Source organism: Heterocephalus glaber, unplaced genomic scaffold (assembly GCF_053883595.1).
Source record: "Heterocephalus glaber isolate CG9 unplaced genomic scaffold, H.glaber_assembly_v1.0 deba00001447, whole genome shotgun sequence".
In the NCBI taxonomy this organism is placed as follows: Eukaryota; Metazoa; Chordata; class Mammalia; order Rodentia; family Bathyergidae; genus Heterocephalus; species Heterocephalus glaber.
In genome coordinates this window covers 634655-656199 of record NW_028258299.1, presented here as the reverse complement: position 1 = coordinate 656199, position 21545 = coordinate 634655, and the positions used below count along the sequence as shown (strand labels likewise).

Sequence of the window (21545 nt, the reverse complement as noted above, 5' to 3'; positions counted from 1 at the left end):
CACAAGTTCGAGGCCAGCCTAGGCTACATAATGCGTTCAAGGCCAGCCTGAACTACAGTGCGAGGCTGTCTCAAAAACCAAAAGAATAAAAATAAAATAGAAAGTGCCTTCAGCAGAACCGGACGCCAGAGGCCCCAGCAGCGCCCCTGCGTGGCCACCAGTACATCCTGACGTCCAGGCCGAGCCAGGGGCCCACGAGGCCTGGAGATGGCCCCGCCCCGGGGCGGAACCTCTGCGGCGCAGCCAATCAGCGGCCCCGCTTCGGGGGCGCGGCGGCCCCGACCCGCGGCCAGGGTCGGCTGTGCAGGCGCTGTCCGAGGCCTGCTAAGCGGCCGGGCTCTGCCGCCCGCCCGGCGAGCCCGCGCCACTTCCTGTGCGTCACTTCCGGCCCCCAGCAGTGTCCCCGCGCCCGGGCCGGACCGGGCTCGGCCGCCGCCGCGGGCCTCCCAGAGCGCGGTGCGGCGTCCCCTGCGGCCTGGCGTCCCTGCCGGGCTCGGCGGCCTCTGCCGAGGCCTCGGTCCCCTCTGTGGCCCCGGTGACCACCGCCCGGCCTGGTCCCCTGCCCCGCCCGGTGTCCGCGGACCCCGGCGTCCCCTGTCCCGCCTGGCCCTCCGACCCGAGAGGTCCGTGACCGCGGAAGAGGCCGAGCCCTAACGAACGACGCGGCCTCGCCTCGCGCCGGAAGCCGGTGCCGCGCCGTGGGGACCCTCGGGGCGGGACGAAGGTAGGGCGGGCGCTGGGTCTCGCTGCGTCCTAGGAAATCGGACCGAGGCCAACTTCCGGGGCGGGGGGCGGGTCCCGGCCTGACCCCGGCTGGCGACCCGGCCGGCCTGGGGCGGGGACCTCCATTCTTGTAGTAAGCAGGTGACTTTTCTGTTTCCTTTCTCTTTTTTTGGTACCGGGGATTGAACTCAGGCAGGCGCCAGCGCCACCGAGCTGAATCCCCGGCCCTCTATTTCCTTTCTTAACCCCGGGCTCTCGCGCTGCGCCTTCTCCCCGACTTCTGCTGTTGTCTTGTTCTGAGACAGTCTCGCTAAGTCTGTGAGTTCCTCAGGCTAGGCTAGAATTTCCAGTCTTCCTGCCTCAGCCTCCTAGACCGCTGTTATCACTGGTGTGCATCACGTGCCTGGCTTGGTTTTTCTGTGAGGGTCGTTTATGAGGGCTTTTAACAAACAGCCCGTTTCCTCACAGCACTCAGGCTCCGGTCCTTGAACACACCACGCTGCTGCAAAAGAAGAGAACAAAAAGCCAGACGCTGCTGTGGAGATCTCCCCAGCCATTTAACCCGGGGCCCCCTGGGAGCTACACCTGCCTGTTTCAGTTTTTGAGATCTGCTGCTCCAGCAGCTGAGGTTATAGCCAGAGTTCCCAACAAACCGGAGTTCAATAAACTTTGTAAACATTTTCTAAACAGAATGAGAGTATTAAACAGCATTAATGCTAAAAGGGAATACTGAAAGGACAGATAGAGCCAGGCATGGTGGCATAGGCCTGTAGTCCCGGCACTCCAGGATGGTGAGGCTGGAGGGTCACAAGTTCCAGCCCAGCCCAGGAAATTTAGCAAGCTAGCAATACCCTGTCTCGGAAGTTTTTAAAAGGCTGGGGATTTAGCTCAGTGGTGCTACCGCCTGCCTCGCAAGCGCAAGGTCCTGAGTTCAATCCCCGGTACCAAAAAACAAAAAGCAGGCGGTACCTGTCTATAACCGCAGCACCTGGAGGCTGAGCTGTGTGTTCAAAGCCAGCTGGAGCTACATAGCCTGTACTGCATAGTGGGACCTTGTCTCAAAACAAAAACAAAAAGCTGGGGATATACCCAGGGTGCAGGCTCTGCTTCAGCCCCGGGGTGGGTGTGGGGTGGAGATTGTCACACCTAAGATCTGAATCAACGAAGACTTCACACCCAGGAGTCTGGAACCATCTTTAGTTCTTCCAGAACAAAATTCCTACCCTGGGTCCCAGGAGCCTGGATTCAGGGAAACTATTCCTTGGATGGTCTGAACAGGACACCTTTGCCTGGGGTCCCTGGCTGCGTCCTCTCCCCAGGCGGGTCAGTCGCAGGCAGTGCTGGTGTCCCCCACATCTCTGCCCAGGGTCAGAAGGGTCAGGGCAGCCGCTGTGCATGGCTGGTGGGAGCCTGGTTTTTGTCTGTGCTGGACACTTGGCGTCGTCCTGGAGAGCCGCACAGTCAGACCTTCGCACTGGTCCCCAGGGTAGGCAGCCAGTTCTCCACCCCAACTCCAACTGTGACCTGCTTCCGCTTCTGCTTCCGTTTCCTGGGCCTCAGAAAGGTTGGCACTGTTTTTTGCTTTTTTACCCCCCATTCTGGGGACTGAACCCAGGACCTTGCAAATGTTAGGCATTCTTTACCACTGAGCCACACCCCCACCCTGTTGTTTTTTATTTTTCATTCTGAGACAGTGTCTTGGTAAGTTACCCAGTGTGGCCTTGAACTTTCGATCTTCCTGCCTCAGCCTCCCTGTGGTAGGGATTACAGATGTGTGTGCACCACTGTCCCTGGCTGCTGCCAGCTTGTTGCTGCCAGATCACTTCTGACCGACTGGGTCTTGCAGGACAAGAACTGGTTCCTCTGGAAGGAGCAAGTGTCTTCTGGGCCTAGGAGAAACAGCCAGCAGGGCCCTGGGCAGGACCTGGTGAGGTGCTGGCCGGCCAGGTCCTGTGCTCCGCCTGCTCACCTATCGCTTTCTCTGAGGGGATGCAAGGCTGCCTTCTACTCCCTGGCCTCCCTGTGGGCATGGCCCTGTGTCAGTAGCTCGGGGCTTGCTGGGTGCGATTCATTTTTGCCAGCCTGCAGTATTCCGCCATTTGCTTTAACCTGGGCCATGCAGGAAAGGGTGGGAAATCTCTGGGGTCTGATCCTTCATTTTGGCCCAAAGTCTTAAAGCCTCTACAATGACCTCTGACCCCATGAGACTCCCCCTTGAGGGTGGATTCCAACCAGGGCCTCGCTTATACTCAGAGTAAAGGACAGAGCTGGGGGTGGTGGTGCATGCTTATAATCCCAGCTACATGGGAGGCTGAGGCAGGAGGATCACAAGTTCAAAGCCAGCCTGGGCAGTTTAGCAAGACCCTGTCTCAAACTTAAAAAAAAAAAAATTTTTAAGGGCTGGTGATGTAGCTCAGGAGCAAAGTGCCCCAGTACTGCCGGAAAAAGAAACCAAACCAGAGCACCACCCAGTTCCCTAGTGCTGCTGGATGAATGTTATTGATTGGAATTTGCCTATGGATGTGAAGTCAGGATCCAACTTCTTTTCTTTTGGAAGTTATTTATTACTGTTTTTGTTTTTGTATTTTTTGAGACAGGGTCTGGCTATGTAGTCCAGGCTGGCCTTTAACTCACTTTGGAACCCAAGGGTGGCCTTCAACTTGCAGCAGTCCTCCTATCCCAGCCTCGGAGTGCTGGGACTACAGGAGCATGCCACCACGCCCAGCTTGTTCCTGCTATTTTGAGGCAGGATCTTGTGCATTGTGTTGACCAGGCTAGCCTTGAACTCCTAGTTGTGGGCAATCCTTCTGTCTCAGCCTTCTGACTTCTGAGACTACAGATTGTGTAGGACCTTTTCTTGCTGGCGTGGTCCATCATCCTGGTATCAGACTGACTCTTCAGGCACTCTGGGAGGCTGAGGCAGAAGGATTGCAAGTTGTAACCCAGCCTGTGCAATTTAGTGACTTAGCAAGATCCTGTCTCAAAATAAAACATTTTTACAAAGGAATGCGGGGGGGGGGGAGTATAATTAAAACCTAAAAAAAAAAAAAAAAATGCTGGGGATGTAGCTCAGTGTGATGGTCCTGAGCTCAATCCCCAGAACTAAGAAAAAAAAAAAAATCTGTCTTCAGGGAACTGACAGAAATCTGGGTTTTCATAAGGAAAGGAGCAGCAGGGAGGGTTTTGGGTTCTGTGAGGTTGCTCCAGGGGCACTTGGGTCCCCATCCTGAGATGACTGTGCCTGCTGTGGGCAGCGGCCTTGGTCATGGGGTGCCTGCTCTACAGGGGGTTAGGGAGAGGGTTAGGGAGAGGGTCGAGGGAGCAGGCCGAGGGAGCGGGCGGTGGAGCACTCCCTGTGGAGCCGTAGGTTCCAGCCTGGACAGGTGGGTGTGGATGAGGTCCAAAGGGCTGTGGGGGTGCTGTCCCGCCACATCCTCTGCCCTTGGCCTCCAGGACCCCCGAAGCCTGTTGTCCCCAAGCCTTCCGCAGGAGTGAGGACTGCAGATTGCAGCCGGGTGGGGTGGGCACAGGGATCTTCCCCTCGGACACTGGTGCCAGTCGGGGCTGCTGGGCCCGATGACATAATCCGAGGTACACTTGGCCTTTGTCCCTGGTTCCCGTCATGGCACCCTTCAACCTTTGGTTTCCCAAGCGACAGGAGGCTGTGCTGTCACTGCTGCACAGGGACACCCAGGACAGTGATGACCTGACTTCCGCGCTGTGAGCCGCAGTGCTGAGGGGGTGGTGCCCTGCTGTCCCCACCTGCACTTGAGGGGGTGTCACGGGGCCTGACTGGAGCCTGCCAGTCACGTCCTGGGGCTGGTGAGGGGATCTCAAGTGGGGGTGGCCTTGGGGACTGAAGTGACCTCCAGATGGACAGCGTCCTTCGAGGAGACGCCTTGCAAGCAGGCCTGGCCTCCTGCCCTGGGGTTTCCTGTCCTTCTGGTGGCCGCCCTTGAGTCATGCTGCCCCTTGTGATCTTGGGGATCTTTGATTCCTAGGCAGAGGCCAGTGCTCTGCCCGGCAGCTCTGAGCAGCTGCAAGTTGCTCCTGCTGTCCAGCCCGGGTTTTGTCCCACAGGCAGGTGTTGCTGGCCTCTGTTTCCAGGAGCGTGGCTGTTTGTCTTTCCTGGTGATCACATTTAATTTTTTGCTGTTTTGTTTGATTGTTGCTAACAAAATAAACCGGTGACCCCACTTCTGGAGCTTAAGAGGCCACTGCTTTTCCCAGTGGCTCTCTTCCCAGCTGGCTCTTCGAGTACTGTGACCATTCGCCCTGTTCCCTGGGACTCTGGGAAATCACATCCAGACAGTTTCAGTCAGGGTGCTGTTTCCAGGCTGGGACAGTCTGTGACTTGAATGCAGCCTCGGGAACTGGCAGGGCTGCTCCAGGCAGGGCCGTGGCTTGTCTGCTGTGGGCCACACAGGAGCTGAGTCCTCCTCCCCCTCCCCCTTCCCTTCCCCTCCTCCTCTGCTGTCTGTAGTTCCAGCTCCATCATAGATGGGGCCACAACCTCTTCCTGTTGGTGTAGCATCTCAGGGACTCCGGTGCTGGGATGGGGCCATTTTAGCCTTCCTGTTCCTGGGGGAGGCAGGGATAGGAAAAACTGCATAGGCACTAGGGACAGGCGGTGGTGCCAGGATGGAGTGTGGCCAGGTGAGCAGAGTGGTGTCCAGGGCTGGGCCCTGACCAGGAACCCAGAGTGGGCACAGGGATGCCCGCGGCTGGCCCCACGCTGTCAGCAGAGTTCTTGTGCACTGGTCAGTAGGGGGGGATTGAGCCCAGGGCCTTTGCACTGAGCTATGTCCCTAGCCCCCTTTTTTTGGTGTTTTTGGTCCTTTTTGTTTTTTGGTACCAGGGATTGAACTCGGGTCCCTTGTGCTTTCGGGGCAGGCGGCGGCACCACTGAGCTACATCCCTGGCCCTCATTTTTTTGGTGTTTTTGAGACAAGGTCTCACTATGCAGCCCAGGCTGGCCTCAAATTCATTGCAGTCCTCCTGCTGGGATTACAGGTGTGCCCCTCATGCCTACTTCCCCAGGTCGCTTATCACATGTCCCATGCTGTGTGAGAGCCAGGACATGGAGCCCTGGTCTAGTCCCCAGCTGTCGAATGTCCTCATCACATAGCCTCTGGGCAGGCGTCGCAGGACAGGGCCACCAGGTTGCAGCTCTGAGACAGACGTGAGCTTGGCCTCCAGCACTCCGTGTATGGCATGGGCATCCAGAGAGGCCCCACGAGGAGACCCCGGCACGAATACAAAATACGAGCCAGACACGGTGCACACACCTGTCACCTAGCACTCTGGGAGGCTGAGGCAGGAGGATCAAGTTTGGGCCCAGTCTGTGCAATTTAGCAGCTTTGTGAGACCCTGTCTTAGTTATTTATTTATTTTGGTACTGGAGATTGAACTCAGGACCTTGTACTTGTGAGCCAGGCGTGGTCCCAGTGAGGTAAATCCTCAGCCCCAAGCCTGTTTTTGTTGGTTTTTTTTGTTGTTGTTGTACCTGGGATTGAACTCGGGACCTTGAGCTTTCGAGGCAGGCGCCGGAACCACTGAGCTAAACCCCTGGCCCCCCAAACCTGTTTTAAAAGAAAAAATAAACGGGCTGAGAATGTAGCTCAGTGTGAAGGCCCTGGGTTTGATCCTCAGTACCAAGAAAACCTGATATACCTGACACGTGTGACATATAAAACACAAAGTAAGCTTGCTGGAGGGGACCCAACCTGGGTGGAATGGCTGGCTATGGTGCCTGGTGCTGCAAGCCTATAATCCCAGTACTGGGAAGGCTGAGACAGGAGGATCACCATGAGTTCAAGCCCAGCCTGGCCTACATAAAAAGACCCTCTCTCTCGAAAGAACAAAAAGTCAAACAAACCAGCCTGGGTGGAGTGAGCCGAGCCATGCTGCACCAGGTGTGTGCAAGGGGCAGGATCTGAGGGCAAAACCCAGCTTGGCAGAAAGCGGGGAGAGGGCAGAGCCCCAGGGAGGAAGCCGCCCTGATCTGGGCAGGGCTGAGCGGCTCTGCTGCCTTTGGGTTTTAAGCTGTTTCACCTGATGGTAAAGCTCTGGGACGCTAAACACTCGCACGAGTAAGTCCTTTACTTTCCTTAGCTTTGGCTTGGCTTCCATGCCTCCCTGGGGCCATGTCCACCGGGCCTGCCCGTGTCCCCACCACTGGCAGTCGCTGTGACCCATGCTGGCCCTGCTGAGTCGCACTCTGTCCTCCTGGTGGCAGCCTCAGCATGGCGGAGCCCCTGGCCCCAGGGGGGAGCTCACCCGGCTCCAGCTCCGGCTCCGGCTCTGAGGTGGAGCCCAAAGGGAAGCCACTGCTCGCCTGGGTCCCCCTGCTTGGCCACCGCGGCGAGAAGATCCTCTTTGCCAAGAGCGACGGCGGCGCTGAGGGCAGCCTGCTCACCGTCACCCTCACCGAGACCACCGTCATCGAGTCTGACCTGGGTGTGTGGAGCTCACGGGCGCTCACCTACCTCACGCTGTGGTTCTTCTTCAGCTTCTGCACGCTGTTCCTCAACAAGTACATCCTGTCACTGCTGGAGGGCGAGCCCAGCATGCTAGGTGAGCAGGTGGCGGGCGGGAGGGCGGGGCCAGCGGGCACTGACGGCCAGGCCCCCTCCAGGCGCCGTGCAGATGCTGTCCACTACGCTCATCGGCTGCGTCAAGACTTTCGTCCCTTGCTGCCTGCACCAGCACAAGCCGCGGCTGTCCTACCCGCCCAACTTCATCATGACCATGCTCTTCGTGGGCCTCATGAGGTAGAGTCCCTCACTGGGTCTCATGGGGCTCCTGGCCCATTGGCTGCCGTCTCGGGGCTGCTCGGATTCCGGCCCCAGTGGGCTGGGGTTTGGAGCTCTGGATGCCACACCTACTGGATCCGGCTCTGTGGTGAGCAGCCTGGAACGACTGTGTCGGGGGTGGAGGACAATGGGCCAGAGGGCCACATGCTCACTCTTGCAGGAGCGCGTTCTGGGCCCGACCTGGAGCCTGCAGTCAGGCTCCCCACTGGCTGGCGAGGATTGGGGTCCCCGTGCCGAGCTCCTGACTTTGGACGACTTGTCCTGACATCTCCTGGCTTCTTGGCAGGTTTGCGACTGTGGTCCTGGGCTTGGTCAGCCTGAAAAACGTGGCAGTGTCGTTTGCAGAGACGGTGAAGAGCTCCGCCCCCATCTTCACGGTGATCATGTCGCGCATGATCCTGGGCGAGTACACAGGTGAGCTGTGCGGCTCTGCCCATCCTCCTCCTCCACTTGCCGCGTCCCCTCTGCCCAGCGCCACCTCGGAACTCAGTGGCTCCTGAGGTCACTGGAGTGGGTATTGCTTTGTGCCCAGTGCACCCGGCCGCCCCCGTGATGGCCTGCAGAGTCAGAGCAGGGCCATCTCTTGGCTCGGCAGGGGGCCCGGGAGGAACTGGGGCAGCCGGACATCTCGGTGCTGGTCCTGACCAAGGGGAGACCAGGGAGCGATCAGAGGACCTCCCGGGGGCTGAGGGAGGTGGCTGCTGTCCTCCTCCATCTTCCTATGTCGCCACCTTCTCTGGCCGTGTCCTCGTCCTCATCGCTCCTCCAAGCCCGCATCTCTACCCCGCCAGGACTCCGTAGGTCAGCTTTATCTCAGCAGTGTGCAGGTGTCCCCAGCAGCATGGAGAGCACAGCCCTGCTTTCCCACTGGCCTGTGCAGGGCTCACACTGAGCTGCACCCCAGCCCTTCTAGAGGTGTGTGTGTGCCACCCAGCCCAGCCCGGCAGACAGGGCCTTAACAGGGAAGTGGAGCTAGCTGAGGAGCAGGTGGGAGCAGACGCTCTCTCCCAAGGGCCCTCAGACTGCAGTGCTTTAGGTGACCACAAAACAGCATCAGGAGCCGTCCCTAAGGCCATGGGGTAGACAGTGAGCACCATGCTCAGGTGCTGGGGCTCTCCGGGACGGTCCCAGCCCCTTCTGTGCTCAGGCCCTGTGGACGTGCCACGCTGGGTCTGCAGGTTGACTACCTCAGGACCCGCTAGCCCGCGATGGCCTCCCGAGGATTTACGTTTCCACCTGGGCAGCAGTATCCAGTGATGGAGGAAAGGGGGCCACTTACTGAAAGGGGCGACATGAGCTCCTCAAAGCCTGGGCTTTGGCTCCTCTTGTTAAACAAAAGGCGGGGGCACATCTCTGCAACCCCAGCACTCTGGGAGGACGAGGGAGGAAGGCGGCAGGTGCCACCCCTTCTGCACAACTTAGTAATTTAATGAGGCTGTCTCAAAACTTAAATAAAAAGGGCCGGGGATGTGGCTCACTGGTTCCAGCACTTGCCTTGAAAGTGCAAGGTCCCGAGTTCGATCTCCAGTACCAAAGAAAAAGAAAAACATAAATTAAAAATAAATGGGGGCTGGGGATTTAGCTCAGTGGTTTTGCCGCCTGCTGCGCAAGCACAAGGACCCGAGTTTGATTTCCGGTACCAACCAAACCCCCCCCCGCCCCCAAATGGGCTGGGGATGGAACCCAATGCTAAGGCCCTGGTTCAATTCTCAGGACCACACACACACACAAGTTCATACTCTCATTTTCTTTGAATTTCAAAGCAAATCCTATACCCAAATCAAAGAACAACAACAGTGTCTGATATCCTCTTTCCAAAATAAGTATGTTCATGGGAAATATGATTTTCATTGTGTTGAATGGATTTTTTTTTTTCTTTTGGTACTGGGGATTGAACTCGGGACCTTGCGCTTGTGAGGCAGGTGGCAGAACCACTGAGCAAATTAAATCCCCGGCCCTCGAATGGATTTTAAAAATGAGTCACATAAGGCTTTTTAATCACTCAGAAGGAAACAGAGGGTGTCAGCCCAGAAGGGTATACCAAGCAGCCCGTGCTGGCTGTAGGTCTCAGTGTCCGTGGCCCTGAGACTTCCCAGGGATGTCTCCTGCTCTGGTGCTGCCAGCGAGGCTTAGCACGGGACGGGCCCTCACCTGACCGAGTCTGTCTGCTTTATTTCCCAGCACCACGGCAGGGCATCAGGTTTATAGTGAAGGTGGAAGTCACACTGTCCCAGGGACCTGTGCCCAGTGTCATGTGTGTGTTCTGCCCTTGCCAGGACTGCTGGTCAACCTGTCCCTCATCCCGGTCATGGGAGGGCTGGCGCTGTGCACCGCCACTGAGATCAGCTTCAACATCCTGGGCTTTTCGGCCGCACTGTCCACCAACATCATGGACTGGTGAGTGTGGGCCTCGGTGCCTGATGGGGGATGTGGGGTGGGGCCAGGAGGCTGCGCCTGCACCCTCACCTGGATTCCGGACATTTGAGTCCAGACACACTCAGGCCCGTGACTTCCAGTGCCGTCTTTTCCTAAATCAGTGAACTGCCCACACCAGCTCCCATGTGCAACCTCTTCTTTTTGAAGTTTGCAGAACGTCTTCTCTAAGAAGCTGCTCAGCGGGGACAAGTACCGGTTCTCGTGAGTAGTGCCAGCCAGCGGCCCCGCCTCCCAGCCCTAGGGGTTCGCCCGATGCCGCACTGGGCCTGGCGCCTCTCCTGTGTCCCTCAGCTCATTGCTCAGCTTCATGGGAGCTGCACACTCCTGAGGTGCTCTCAGGCCCGAGACACTGGCCTGGCGCCCCCCTTTCTTTCTGATTGGCCATGTGTCCTGGTGTGTGAGGCCCACACCCCTGTCCCTAGGTGTGTGAGGCCCGCTCCCCTGTCCCCGCAGGGCCCCAGAGCTGCAGTTTTACACAAGTGCGGCCGCGGTGGTGATGCTCATCCCTGCCTGGATCTTCTTCATGGTAGGTCTCCGGTTGGTTCCACCACACCTGGCCTTGCAGGAGCAGAATGGTTAACGTTGTTTCATTTTGGTACCGGAGATCAAAATCAGGTCCTTGTGCTTGCACACCAGGTGGCAAAACCACTGAGCTCAATCCCCGGCCCTGAATGGTTCTTTGCCTGCTTGGTGGTGGGTGTCCACTGGGACACCAGAGGGAGGGCACCACAGAGGGGCTCTTGGGTGTGGCTGTGCCTAGGGCCTCACGGGCCTGCACTGCTTCCTTCCTTTCTTTCTCTCTTTCTTTTCTTTCTTTCTTTCTCTTTCTTTTCTTTCTCTCTTTCTCTCTCTCTTTCCTTTGACAGGGTCCTGGGCTGAAGATTTAGCTCAGTGGCAGCGTGCCTGTCTCGAAAGCACAAGGTCCTGAGTTTGATCCCTGGTACCAAAAAATAAAAAAAGACAGGGTCTCAATGTACTAGGGTCTCTGTGTAGTTCAGGCTGGCCTTGAAGTGACTATGGAGCCCACGCCGGACTTGAACTTGCAAAGTCCTGCGGCAACCCTCCTGTCTCAGCTCCCAGGTGCTGGGATCACGTGTGTACCACCACACCCAGACTGCTGAGATTTTTTTGTGTGGGTTTTTAGGTTTGCATGATTGATGTTTTCACTGGGAAAACACCTTGGGCATCCTGTGAAGGTGGTGGTGTCATATGCGACTGAGCAGCCACATGGCTGCTGTCCCTCTGCTCGTGGTTCACGCATGGTGTGCACTGTGCCCAACACTGCGATGCGGGGCTGGCCACTGGGGGCAGCTCTTGCGTCTCAGCTGCACATGAGGATGGCACTGCTCACGTGTGCACACCTCACAGTGAGTGTGTCTCTCTGGGGTGCTTTCCGGAACTGGGACAGTGGACTGGAAGAACCTGCATATGGATTTTTTGTGGTTAAATACATATAACATTCATAATATACATAGTAAAATTGACTCTTTTTTTCTTTTTGTGGAACTGGAAGTTTAATGTGCAGCCTTCATACTGAGCTACATCCTCAGCTTTTATTTTCATTTTCTGTTTTGAGAAAGCATCCCACCAAGTCACTAAATTTTCCAGGCAGGACTCGAGCTCAGGATCCTTCTGCCCCAGTCTCCCAGAGTACTGGGATTGCATGTGTGAAAATTTTTGCCTTTTTGTAGCTAAGCAAGGAGGTGCATGCCTATAATCCCAGCACTAGGAAGGCCAAGGCAAGAGGATTGCCATGAGTTTGAGGGCAGTCTGGGCTACATAGTGAGTTCAAAAAATGAAAGAAAAGAAAAGAAAATTTGCTGGGTGTTTTTTTTTTTTGAGGTACCACAGATTGAATCCAGGTGTGTTGTACAACTGAGCTCCATCCTCAGCCTTTTCATGTTTTGAGACAGGGTCTCACTAAGTTGCCCAGTTTAGCTTTTTTTTTTTGTGGTACCCGGGATCGAACTCAGGTCCTTGTGCTTGCACAGCAGGTGGCTAAACCACTGAGCTAAATCTCCGGCCCCCATTTTAGCTTTGAAGTAGTGACCCTTCTACCTCAGCCTCCTAAATAGCTGAAGTTGCTGGTGTGTGCCACCATGCCTGCAGCATCTTAAGTGTTTGTGGGTGGACAGCTTAGTGGCATCAAGTACACACACACCGTGTGCCCTCACCCACCCCTGGACTGTTTTCTTTGTTCCAGAGAGACACTCTGTCCCCATTCAGCACTCCACAGTCACTTCCCTCAGCCCCCAGCACCCTGTGTCCTACTTTTTGTCTCCTGGGACATCGAGTGAGTGGGTTTGTGTCTTCGTGTCAGGGTTAGCTGGTTTTTGGAGACAGAGTCTCACTGTGTAGCCCAGCCTGGGCCTGAACTTGCAGTCCTGCTGTCTCAGCCTCTTAAGTGTGGGGTTAGAGGCCTGCGCCTCCACGGCTGGCTGGCTCAGTGCTGTCCTGGTGGGAAGTGGAGCGTCACTGTGAATTTTATCCATGCTTCCCCACCACCCAGGTCAGGGCTCCATAGCTCTCGACATCTGCGTGTGCAGGTGGAAAGTCCTGACGAAACCAGGGGTGGTAGGGCACACCTGTAACCCAGCACTTGGGAGGCTGAGGATCGCCCTGAGTTGGAGGCCAGCCTGGGCTGCATAGCAAGACCCTGTCTCAAAAACATGAGAAAGAAAGTCCTGGCGAGGGGGGTCCAGCTGCCGCCCAGCAGGTTGCAGAATGTCTTCTTCGACCCTGCACCAGTGACAGGCGTCATCTCAAGGTGGCTGTGGCTGAGGTGAGGCCGCAGAGCACCCCTCTGTTCTGGCTGCAGGATGTACCTGTGATCGGCAGGAGCGGGAGGAGCTTCCACTACAGCCAGGATGTGGTGCTGCTGCTACTGACAGATGGTGCCCTGTTCCACCTGCAGAGTGTCACCGCATATGCCCTCATGGGCAAGATCTCCCCTGTGACCTTCAGGTGCATGGGCTTGGGAGCCTGGTGGTGGGTGGTTTCTGGGAAACCTGGCTTCTCCTCCACAGTTAGGAGCGGTCACACACGAGGCTCAGGCTGTGGGCTACCAGGACTGTGAGGTTCCAAGGAGCTTCTCCTCAGAGTCTGTTGGTCAGTGCTGTCCGTGTGCTGGCATCCAGTGCGGTGGCCGGAGCACTTGGGCTGTGGGCAGTGCACCAGGAGGGGACCTCTCACCTTCTGGAGTTTGCTGTTCGAGCTGGATGCAGCGAGGCTGGGGTCCCCTCTGGCCGCTGGGGGAGCTGGGCAGCCCCAGCCTGCTCTCACTTCCCTAACTGGGCAGATGTGATGGGCGTGCAGCTTGAGAGAGCAGACAGAAGGGAAGGAGCTCTCGTCTCCGGTGCCAGCCCCAGCAGTGGGGGCCAACACATCATGTTGTTGCCCAACTCCGTGGTCTTGTCTCTTACTTCTGAATGGCCCGGGGGAGTTGGCCTGGTCCCCGACTATGAAAGCAGAAGCATATGTGACCAAGTAGTGCCTGTGGTGGGCCATGCTCAGGTCTCTCTCCTGCTTCTTTGTTTGGTACTCTTGGTTTTTTTGAGACAGGGTCTCACTAGGTACTTCAGGCTGGCCTTGAACTCAGTATGTAGCCCAGGTTGGGCCTGAGGTCATGGTGATCCTCCTGCCTCAGCCTCCCCAGTGGTGAGCTCACAGGTGTGCACCACTATGCTTGCCCTCTCTCGCTTCTGCTTTTCATTGGGTCCAGGTCAGTGCAGCAAATTCTCACCTATTCCGTCAAGCTCTCCTAGAGACAAGGTCTCACTGTACAATCCAGGCTGATCTCCAACTCAGGACCCTCCTGCCTCAGCCTGCCCACTGCTAGGATTATGGGTGTGGGCCATACCACCTGCCACTAAGCCCTGTAACTGTTCAGCCCAGCAGGTGAATGAATGACTGCAGTCTTCCCTCAGGGCCCAGGCCCAGGGTTCCGGGACTCAAGACCAAGACCAAAGCCCACACTGAAGCTCTGCGCACTCGGGGCAGGGCACAGAACCAAACACATTCCCGCTGGCCACAGTCACTGCTGGGTTACTCAGAGCTCTTCCCACACTGCATTGCTAGAAAGTCTGTGTCCAGTATCCACATGATATTTATTTTCTAGTCCTGAGGATTGAACCCAGGACCTTTGCACTGAGCTGCATCCCCAGGCCTTTTTTATTTTTTATTTTCAGACAGGGTCTTGCAAAGTTATTAAGTTGCCCAGGGTAGGCTGGAACTTGTGATCCTCCTGCCTCAGCCTCCCAGGATGCTGGGATGACAGACATGGGCCACCACATCAGACTAGGTGTGTTTTTTCCTAGGGACTTTTCACTTTTGGAGAGGAGGCTTAAGTATTTAGGGACAGAATGTTACACTGCGTATACTTTAGCGGTTCAATCCAAAGAATGAAACACTGTAGCGGGCTGGCCATCGTGGGGAAAAGGGCTGTGGGCTTCAGGGTTTCCATAACAAAAAGCATCCTTGGAGAACCAAGATCCGGAGCCCACCCCTGCAGCTCCCCCCCAGTCCCCTGATGAGTCCCACGCATGTGGTCACGGTGTCCCCTGCCCTGTCTGCAGTGTTGCCAGCACTGTGAAGCACGCCTTGTCCGTCTGGCTCAGCATCATCGTTTTTGGCAACAAGATCACCAGCCTGTCTGCTATTGGCACTGTCCTGGTGACAGTGGGTGTCCTGCTCTACAACAAGGCCCGGCAACACCAGCAGGAGGCCATGCAGAGCCTGGCCATGGCCACCAGCTGGGCCCCGGAGGATGCTGCTGAGCCACTGCTTCCCCAGGACCCCAGGCAGCACCACTGACCCAGCCCCTGCACTCACTGTGGGGCAGACATGTGGGCGTCTCATGAGTGGCCACCAACTGTGAGCACTGCAGGAGGGAGCACCCAGCTCACTCTCTGGACTGCGGGCGGCTGGGACTTGATGCCTGTGGGTGACCACTGGGCTCAGTGCCAACACGGGTTGCTCCCTACTGGGTGCCAGCAAGGAGACCCCCAATTCGTCATGCCAGCTACCAGAAGCGTCCACTCCTCCCAGGCCACAGCCGAGCCTGGAGGCCGGCACAGGGTCCACCTGCGGGAGCCAGGGAGCAACGCAGCCTACCTGGGAACTAGGATCGCTCCTGCCCCACAGGGTCCCCGAGAGCCGCACCACATGGGACACTGGCGGGGAGGGTGTGACATCGTTCCAGGAGGGCAGCCCCACGGCTCCCTCCCCGCCTGTGTTGATTGGAGCCCCAGCACCTGCGGCCTGTCCCTCCCCAGATGGGAAGTCCTGCCGAGTGGGTGATGACAGCGTCATCTCTGCCATTCCTCCCATGTGGGACGCTGTGGGGGAGCTAGGGTCCCCTTGGGGCCAACCTTTCTGCTGAGACCTCACAGAGAGCTTGTCTGGCTATCTTGCGGGTGAGAGCTTGAAAGTTGTTCATTTGTTTGAGACACGGTCTTGCTATGCAGTTCAGGCTGCCCTTGAACTCATGATGATCCTCCTGCGTCAGCGTCCTGAGTGCTGGGATCACAGGCATGAGCCAGCACACCTGGCAGGACACTGAAAGTGACACTGCGTTTCAATGAAGCGAGCACCTATACAAAAGGTCTCTGAGCATTCTGTGTGGCAGGTGAGCCCAGTCTGCCATCCCCACACCAGGGACCTGGACACTGCTGGCAACGCCGCCCACTCCCAGGGCCCAGGCAGCCTGGGGAAGGGGCGCTGAGCGGGCTGGTGCATAGGCCGTGTGCCAGGCTGCGGCGTCCTTGCCCCTCCTGTCGCTGTCCCCCAGCTGTCTCTGACCCTTCTCCGTGACACCTGTGAGCCACAGCCCTGGCGCTCATCGGCCTGCGTCTCATTTCCTGGCCCCATTCGCTAGCTCTGTGGCAGCCATAGTTGGCTCGCTGGTTTTCCAGTTGGCTTCTCACCTGGAAAATACAAAATAGTCCGTCCTGCAGATAAAATCTCTCTGAAACAAAGAGCAATAAGTACCTCTCGTTAAGTTTTACCTACTTGAAAAATCGTGCCACGCCAATGGAATGAGACAAGGCCTCTGAGCCAGCAGCTGCCGTGGAAGGACACGGGCCTGCTGTGTGCCTGCGGTGTGCAGGTACAGCCACCCGCACTGGGGAGGCCTTGTCTCGCGTGACTTGGCCGTTTTCTTTTCCTTCCTCTCTGCTCCCCTGGAACTAAAGAAAATGCAGGGAGGTGGTCAGGCCGGCGGGGTCCCTGTCCTCTATTGCGAGTGTGGTTACTGCACTGCTGGTGGAGGTGAAGAGAGTGGGAAAGTGGTGGCTGCTCAAAGGGGCCTCTGCCCCTGGCCCCGCAAGCCTGGCTGTGTGGGCTTCCGGGTATTCTGCAGGTCTCTGCCTCTGTGTGGAACAGGAAGCAGCCCATTGTGACGTGCCCAGCCTCCACCTCACAAGTGGCTCGAAGCCTGTTTTGATTTTCTAAATGTGTGGGTCAGAAACGGAAAACAGAGATTTTCCACCATGATTAACAAGTGAGGTAATTTCCCACAAAGCTGCCTTTGAGCCTTTCCCTGTCCTGGGCAGGCAGACCAGGGGCCTGTACGTGGCCCAGCCTGCATTTCGTCCCCTTGGCCTCAGCACAGCTCAGATGCGGCCTGAGTCCCAGCAGTGGTCTGCATGTTCCTAGGACAGCTGCAAACCTGTGGCCAGGCCTGGTCGTCCACTTATGACTGTGCAGATGCAATATTTTCTATTAACTTTGTGTACTCCTTTTATAGCACTGTCCTCAGCAAGCCGTTACAGATGTTCGTGTAGAAATGCTGATGCTGGCTGGCGTTTCTTTTTTTTTTTTTTTTTTTTGGTACCGGGGATTGAACTCGGGTCCTTGCGCTTGCACAGCAGGTGGCAAAACCACTGAGCTAAATCCCCGGCCCCTGGGTGTCGTTTCTTACATTGGGTTGATTCCTCCTGCATCCATGTCGTTGTCTGGACCTTGTACACAGCTCACTTGAAAGACTCCCTGAGTTGGAGCATCTGCTTCCTTATCCCAGGCTTGGAGATGAACAGACTTTGAATTTCAGAAGACTTCCCGGGACTGGTAGTGTAGCACAGTGGTGGAGCACGTGCCTCGAATCCCAACCCCAGGTTCCACCCCCAGTACTGAAAACAAAAACCTTCTACTACTGAACAGCATAAAAAGCTTTTAAAAAACCTGATAGTCATAATTTCCTGTGTATCAGCATTAAAATCATCTGCCTGCCTGGAACATTGAGAATTCTCTTGCACAATCCAAAATGTGTCTTTCATTTGAGAAAGTAAACACAATGAATCAGAGACAACTTTTTTACAAAGCTATACAAAGAATGTCAACCAACTAGCACTCTGCTTTATAGCATATCTTTAAGATATTTGCCACAAAATTGGGGGCTTTACCTTCCTGCTTCTCTGATGGGCACATACATGGGCCAGTGTGGAGAGCAGACACACAACACAGCTTTCTGCATCTGTCCGAGTGACATTCTTCTAAGGCCTGGAAGTATTTGGACCGTTTCCCTGGGTGGGGAAAAAAATTAACAAGGATGTTACAGACAGAAATCCTCTCTATTTTGTCTTTGACCAACTTTTTTTTTTTTTGTACCAGGGATCAAACTCAGGACCTTGGACTTTTGAGGCAGGCGGTGGCACCACTGAGCTAAATCTCTGGCCCAAACCAACATTCTGTTCGAGGCTTTGGTCTTACAATACACGTGGCTTGGTAGGGGCCTCCTCAATTTTTTTTCTTCTTCTTTTTTGTGGTGCTAGGGACCAAACCCAGTGCCTCATACATGCTAGGTAAGCACTCTACCACTGGCTACACTACCGGCACTTTTTTTTTTTTTTGTACCGGGGATTGAACTCCGGACCTTGCGCTGGCGAGGCAGGCGCCGGAACCACTGAGCTAAATCCCCAGCCTGGCACTTTTTTTCCTTCAGTACCAAGGATTGAACCCAAGCTTAGCTCATTCCCAGCAAGGGATGGGTGCTTGCTAAATTACCCAAGTGGGACTCAAACTTGCAATCTTCCTGCTTCAGCCTCCCTCAGTGCTATGATTATAAGGTTGTGCCACCACTCCTGGCTTGCTGGCATATTTTCTTACTTTATAAATACCAACGTACCAGCTCCCCTAATGAATTAGGCTGGATCTCTCCTAGACAAGGAGCAAAGAGCAGATGGCTGAGGTCCTGCTGACCAAGGGTTGGCTGTTCCCCTTGAAGCTCAGAGTGGGGAAACTAACTTTGCAGGCTCTGAAGTATTTCATCTGGGCTTTCTGGGCTGTGATTCTGAATTTGCTGTTGGACTCTTGCTCAGATGTCCAAATTCAGTTCGAAAGTATTCCAACTAGCCAAGTCATATTTGTCCTTTTGTTTTTAGTTTTCATTTTGGGGGGTTTTTTGTGTGTTTTTGTTTGGTACCGGGGATCGAACTCTGGTCCTTGTACTTGTGCAGCAGGCGGCAAAACCACTGAGCTAAATCCTCGGCCCTAGTTTTCATTTTTTGAAAAATGCATTCCAGTCATTTGCAATTTCTGGGCTGTTTGCTGATAGATTTGTGAGTCTGCACCTGCCCAAGATGTTTGTAGATGCCACTTCTAGAGGGCTACAGACGTGGTTGCATTCCTGCATTGGGAAACTTGAAAGTCGTATCGATAAATCTACATCAGAGCCAAATCATATTTGCTTTATACCAAACCTGTGGAGAACTAAAAATATGTCACACAAAATATTTGTAGTGTTTTCTGTCACCTGTTTCAGTATTGACATAAGTAGATTAATGCTTCCTAAAAAATGGTTCATTAAATAATTTAGTGAGCTTCTGTTATTTGTACTGTGGTAATAAATTTCTGCTGTCATTAATCCCATCTATGCCTCCTGGTTATTTCTGTCTAAATTAAGCAGCCATAGTAGCAATTGTCAATGGCTGTTATTCTGCAAAGGTGAAGTAAATGTTATACATGTACTAATTTGTTTTTGTTTTTCGTGTAACTCTTGCATTTGTAGTACTGAAATGACCACGGTGGATTTCTTATGCCTTCACAGTTTCCATCGTGAAAGGGGTGAAAAATGAAAAAAAAAAAAAAAAAAAAGGCTTCCCCAGTCACTGAGAATTCAGAAGGCAAAATAAGAGCTGGGCATGCAAAGCAAGCATTTTGTTCTGGAAGGAAAAGAATCCCAATGCCCCTCACCCTGTGCCACTCTAGTCGTTTCCTTTTTTTTTTTGGTAGTTGGGCTTGAACCCAGGGGCACTGTACCACCGAGCTACATCACCAGCTGTTTCTTTCTCTCTCTCCCTTTTTGGGAGTCAGGGTCTCAGTATATAGTCCAGGATGGCCTCAAACTCACAATGATCCTCCTGCCTCAGCCTCCTGAATGCTGGGATTACAGGGTGCACCACCATGCATGGCTTCAACATCTCCAGCCAATTCTGCTTTTTAAATTTATTGTGGTAGTGGGAATTCAACTCAGGGCCTCACACTGAGCTACATCTCCACCACTTTTTTTTTTTTTTTTGGTACTGGGGATCAAGTGCAGATCCTTGGGTTTACAGGCAGGTGGAGCAGCACTGAGCTACATCCCTGGCCTCCTAGCCCACTTTTAAAACAAACGTATAACTAGGGCCAGGGATCTAGCTCAGCAGCTCCGTGCCTGCCTCTCAAGCACAAGGTCCTGAGTTTGATCGCCGATACCAGAAAAAAATAAAAAATCTCTCGCTAAGTTGTCCAAGCTGGTCTTGAATTTGTAATCGTCCTGCCTAAACTTCCAGAGTGCTGGGATAACAGGCATGCACATACCTGGTTTCTATTTTTCACTTTTTTATTTTATTTTATTTTATTTTTTTTACCGGGGATCAAACTCGGGTCCTTGCGCTTGCACAGCAGGCAGAGAAATCACTGAGCTAAATCCCCAGCCCCTCTATTTTTTATTTTGAGACAAGGTCTCACAAAGTTGCCCAGGTTGGCCTTGAGTTTGCAATCTTTCTGTCCCAGCCTCTTGAGTGGCTGGGGTTACAGGAGTGAGCAGGATCTGCTCTAGTCTATTTCTCATTTGTTCTTTGTTTTCCAATTTCAGGCCCAGGCAATGTGTACAGTTGTTTAGCTTTCACTGTCGCTCCCAAGAGACTGAGGGTGTTGAGGCTGGGGATTTAGCTCAGTGGTTCCGGTACCTGTCTCCTAAGCACAAGGTCCCGAGTTCCATCCCCAGTACCAAAGAGATTCAGAATGTTGAATTATTGTTTTTTTTCGTTTTTTTGAGACAGTGTCTTGCCATCTAGATAAGGCTGGTTTTGTTTTTTTTTAATTCTTTTATTGGTACATTTTAGGTATGCAGTATGTTTACATTTATCATTGGGTGCTTTTACCTGTACATGATGTTAGATAAGGCTGGTTTAGAACTCACCATGTAGTTCAGGCTGGCCTGGAACTTGAAGTGATCCTCCTGCCTCAGCCAGCCTCCCAATTGCTGGGACCACAGGTGTGTCCCACCATGCCCAGGTAGTTTTGCTGTTTTTTTAAAAATCTACAGGATGGAGGCGGGGATTTGGCTCAGCGGTTTCGCCATCCCAAGTTCGATCCTTGGTACCGAAAAAACAAAACAAAACAAAACACAAAAAAACCCCATAAAATCACACTGTAAAGCTCCACCTGACTTTTTCTGTTTTGTTTTGTTTTGTTTTGGTACCGGGGATCGAACTTGGGACCTTGTGCTTGCGAGGCAGGGGGTGGAACCACTGAGCTAAATCCCCGGCCCCTCCACCTGGCTTGTTTTTAAGTCAGACAAAACTACAACAAATACAGAAATCTTACTTGGTTTTGCGATCGTACAACTGGAATGAACACAGAACGAATGGTCTCACGAAGCAGGTATAGAAAGTTGGTTTTACAGACACGAGGGCTCTGGAAAGCTGAAACAGAACACAAAGCCGATAGGTTCTATCAGAGTTACAGCACTTCCTTGTACAGGTTGGGGCAGAGGGGACTTCCTAATCATGCTGGTTATAACTAGCCTACTTGAAGATGTCTGTTATTTCGCTCTCAAGTTCTCGGAAGGTCAGAAAAACAACTTAGTTCTCACTTGGTGGCTTGGAACTTTAGCACGGATAATTCTGCTCTGGTCTGGTCCGTTAGCCTAGGGCAGGCTTGGCCCAAAGCAATGGACACTGAACGCATAACACGTAGAACCAGGGGGGTGGGTGTAAGAGGCCAACGTTCTTCTCTTCATCTGGAAACTCAGAGTTCACCGGAGCATGGATGGGAATCAAGACCAAGCCAAGGGCTCCGCAGGCTGAGGTGCCGCGGGTGAGAGGGCGCAGGAGCCCGGGGACCGCGCCTGGGAGGGAGGGTCGGGCTCGGGCAGATCGCGTCGCCAGAGGAAAAGTCCGCCTCTGCCCCAGCGGTCGCCGACTGCTGTGGGGGACCCCCGGAACGCACTCGCCAGGGCCAAAGCCAGGCTCTTGACACGGCAGCCCAGAGGGGCGTCAGGCGCTACCTCGCCCAGTCGTGAATCCGAGGGCGCCCCTTCTAGCGTCAGCAGCCGCGACACTCCCGGAAGTGACGACACCCGACTGTCAG

At 54.5% G+C, this 21545-nt stretch overlaps 1 protein-coding gene and 1 long non-coding RNA gene across 6 annotated transcripts; one reads left to right on the top strand and one right to left on the bottom strand.

Moving 5' to 3' along the window:
* Nucleotides 1-379: 379 nt before the first annotated feature.
* Nucleotides 380-18839, top strand: Slc35e2b (solute carrier family 35 member E2B). 4 transcript variants are annotated; one of them, XM_021243639.2, is made up of 9 exons: nt 380-724; nt 1192-7299; nt 7361-7496; nt 7825-7952; nt 9815-9935; nt 10122-10175; nt 10428-10500; nt 12793-12938; nt 13864-18839. In XM_021243639.2, exons 2-9 carry the CDS (start codon nt 6969-6971, stop codon nt 13877-13879), a joined length of 1005 nt encoding a protein of 334 aa, XP_021099298.1. In that variant the 5' UTR covers nt 380-724; nt 1192-6968; the 3' UTR covers nt 13880-18839. The 4 variants fall into 4 exon arrangements, with proteins under 4 accessions (XP_021099298.1, XP_004863887.1, XP_021099296.1 ...); XM_004863830.3 differs by having other exon boundaries at nt 382-724; nt 6962-7299; nt 14549-18839; XM_021243637.2 differs by having other exon boundaries at nt 382-724; nt 6838-7299; nt 14549-18839.
* LOC101704491 (uncharacterized) lies at nt 14062-21526 on the bottom strand. 2 transcript variants are annotated; one of them, XR_015452430.1, is made up of 6 exons: nt 21049-21526; nt 20781-20878; nt 20374-20548; nt 17375-17494; nt 15984-16159; nt 14062-15898 (listed from the first exon to the last, which is right to left on the bottom strand). It is a non-coding gene; the product is annotated as an uncharacterized LOC101704491 (long non-coding RNA). The 2 variants fall into 2 exon arrangements; XR_015452431.1 differs by lacking the exon at nt 15984-16159 and having other exon boundaries at nt 21049-21524.
* Between the last annotated feature and the right edge of the window lie 19 nt (nt 21527-21545).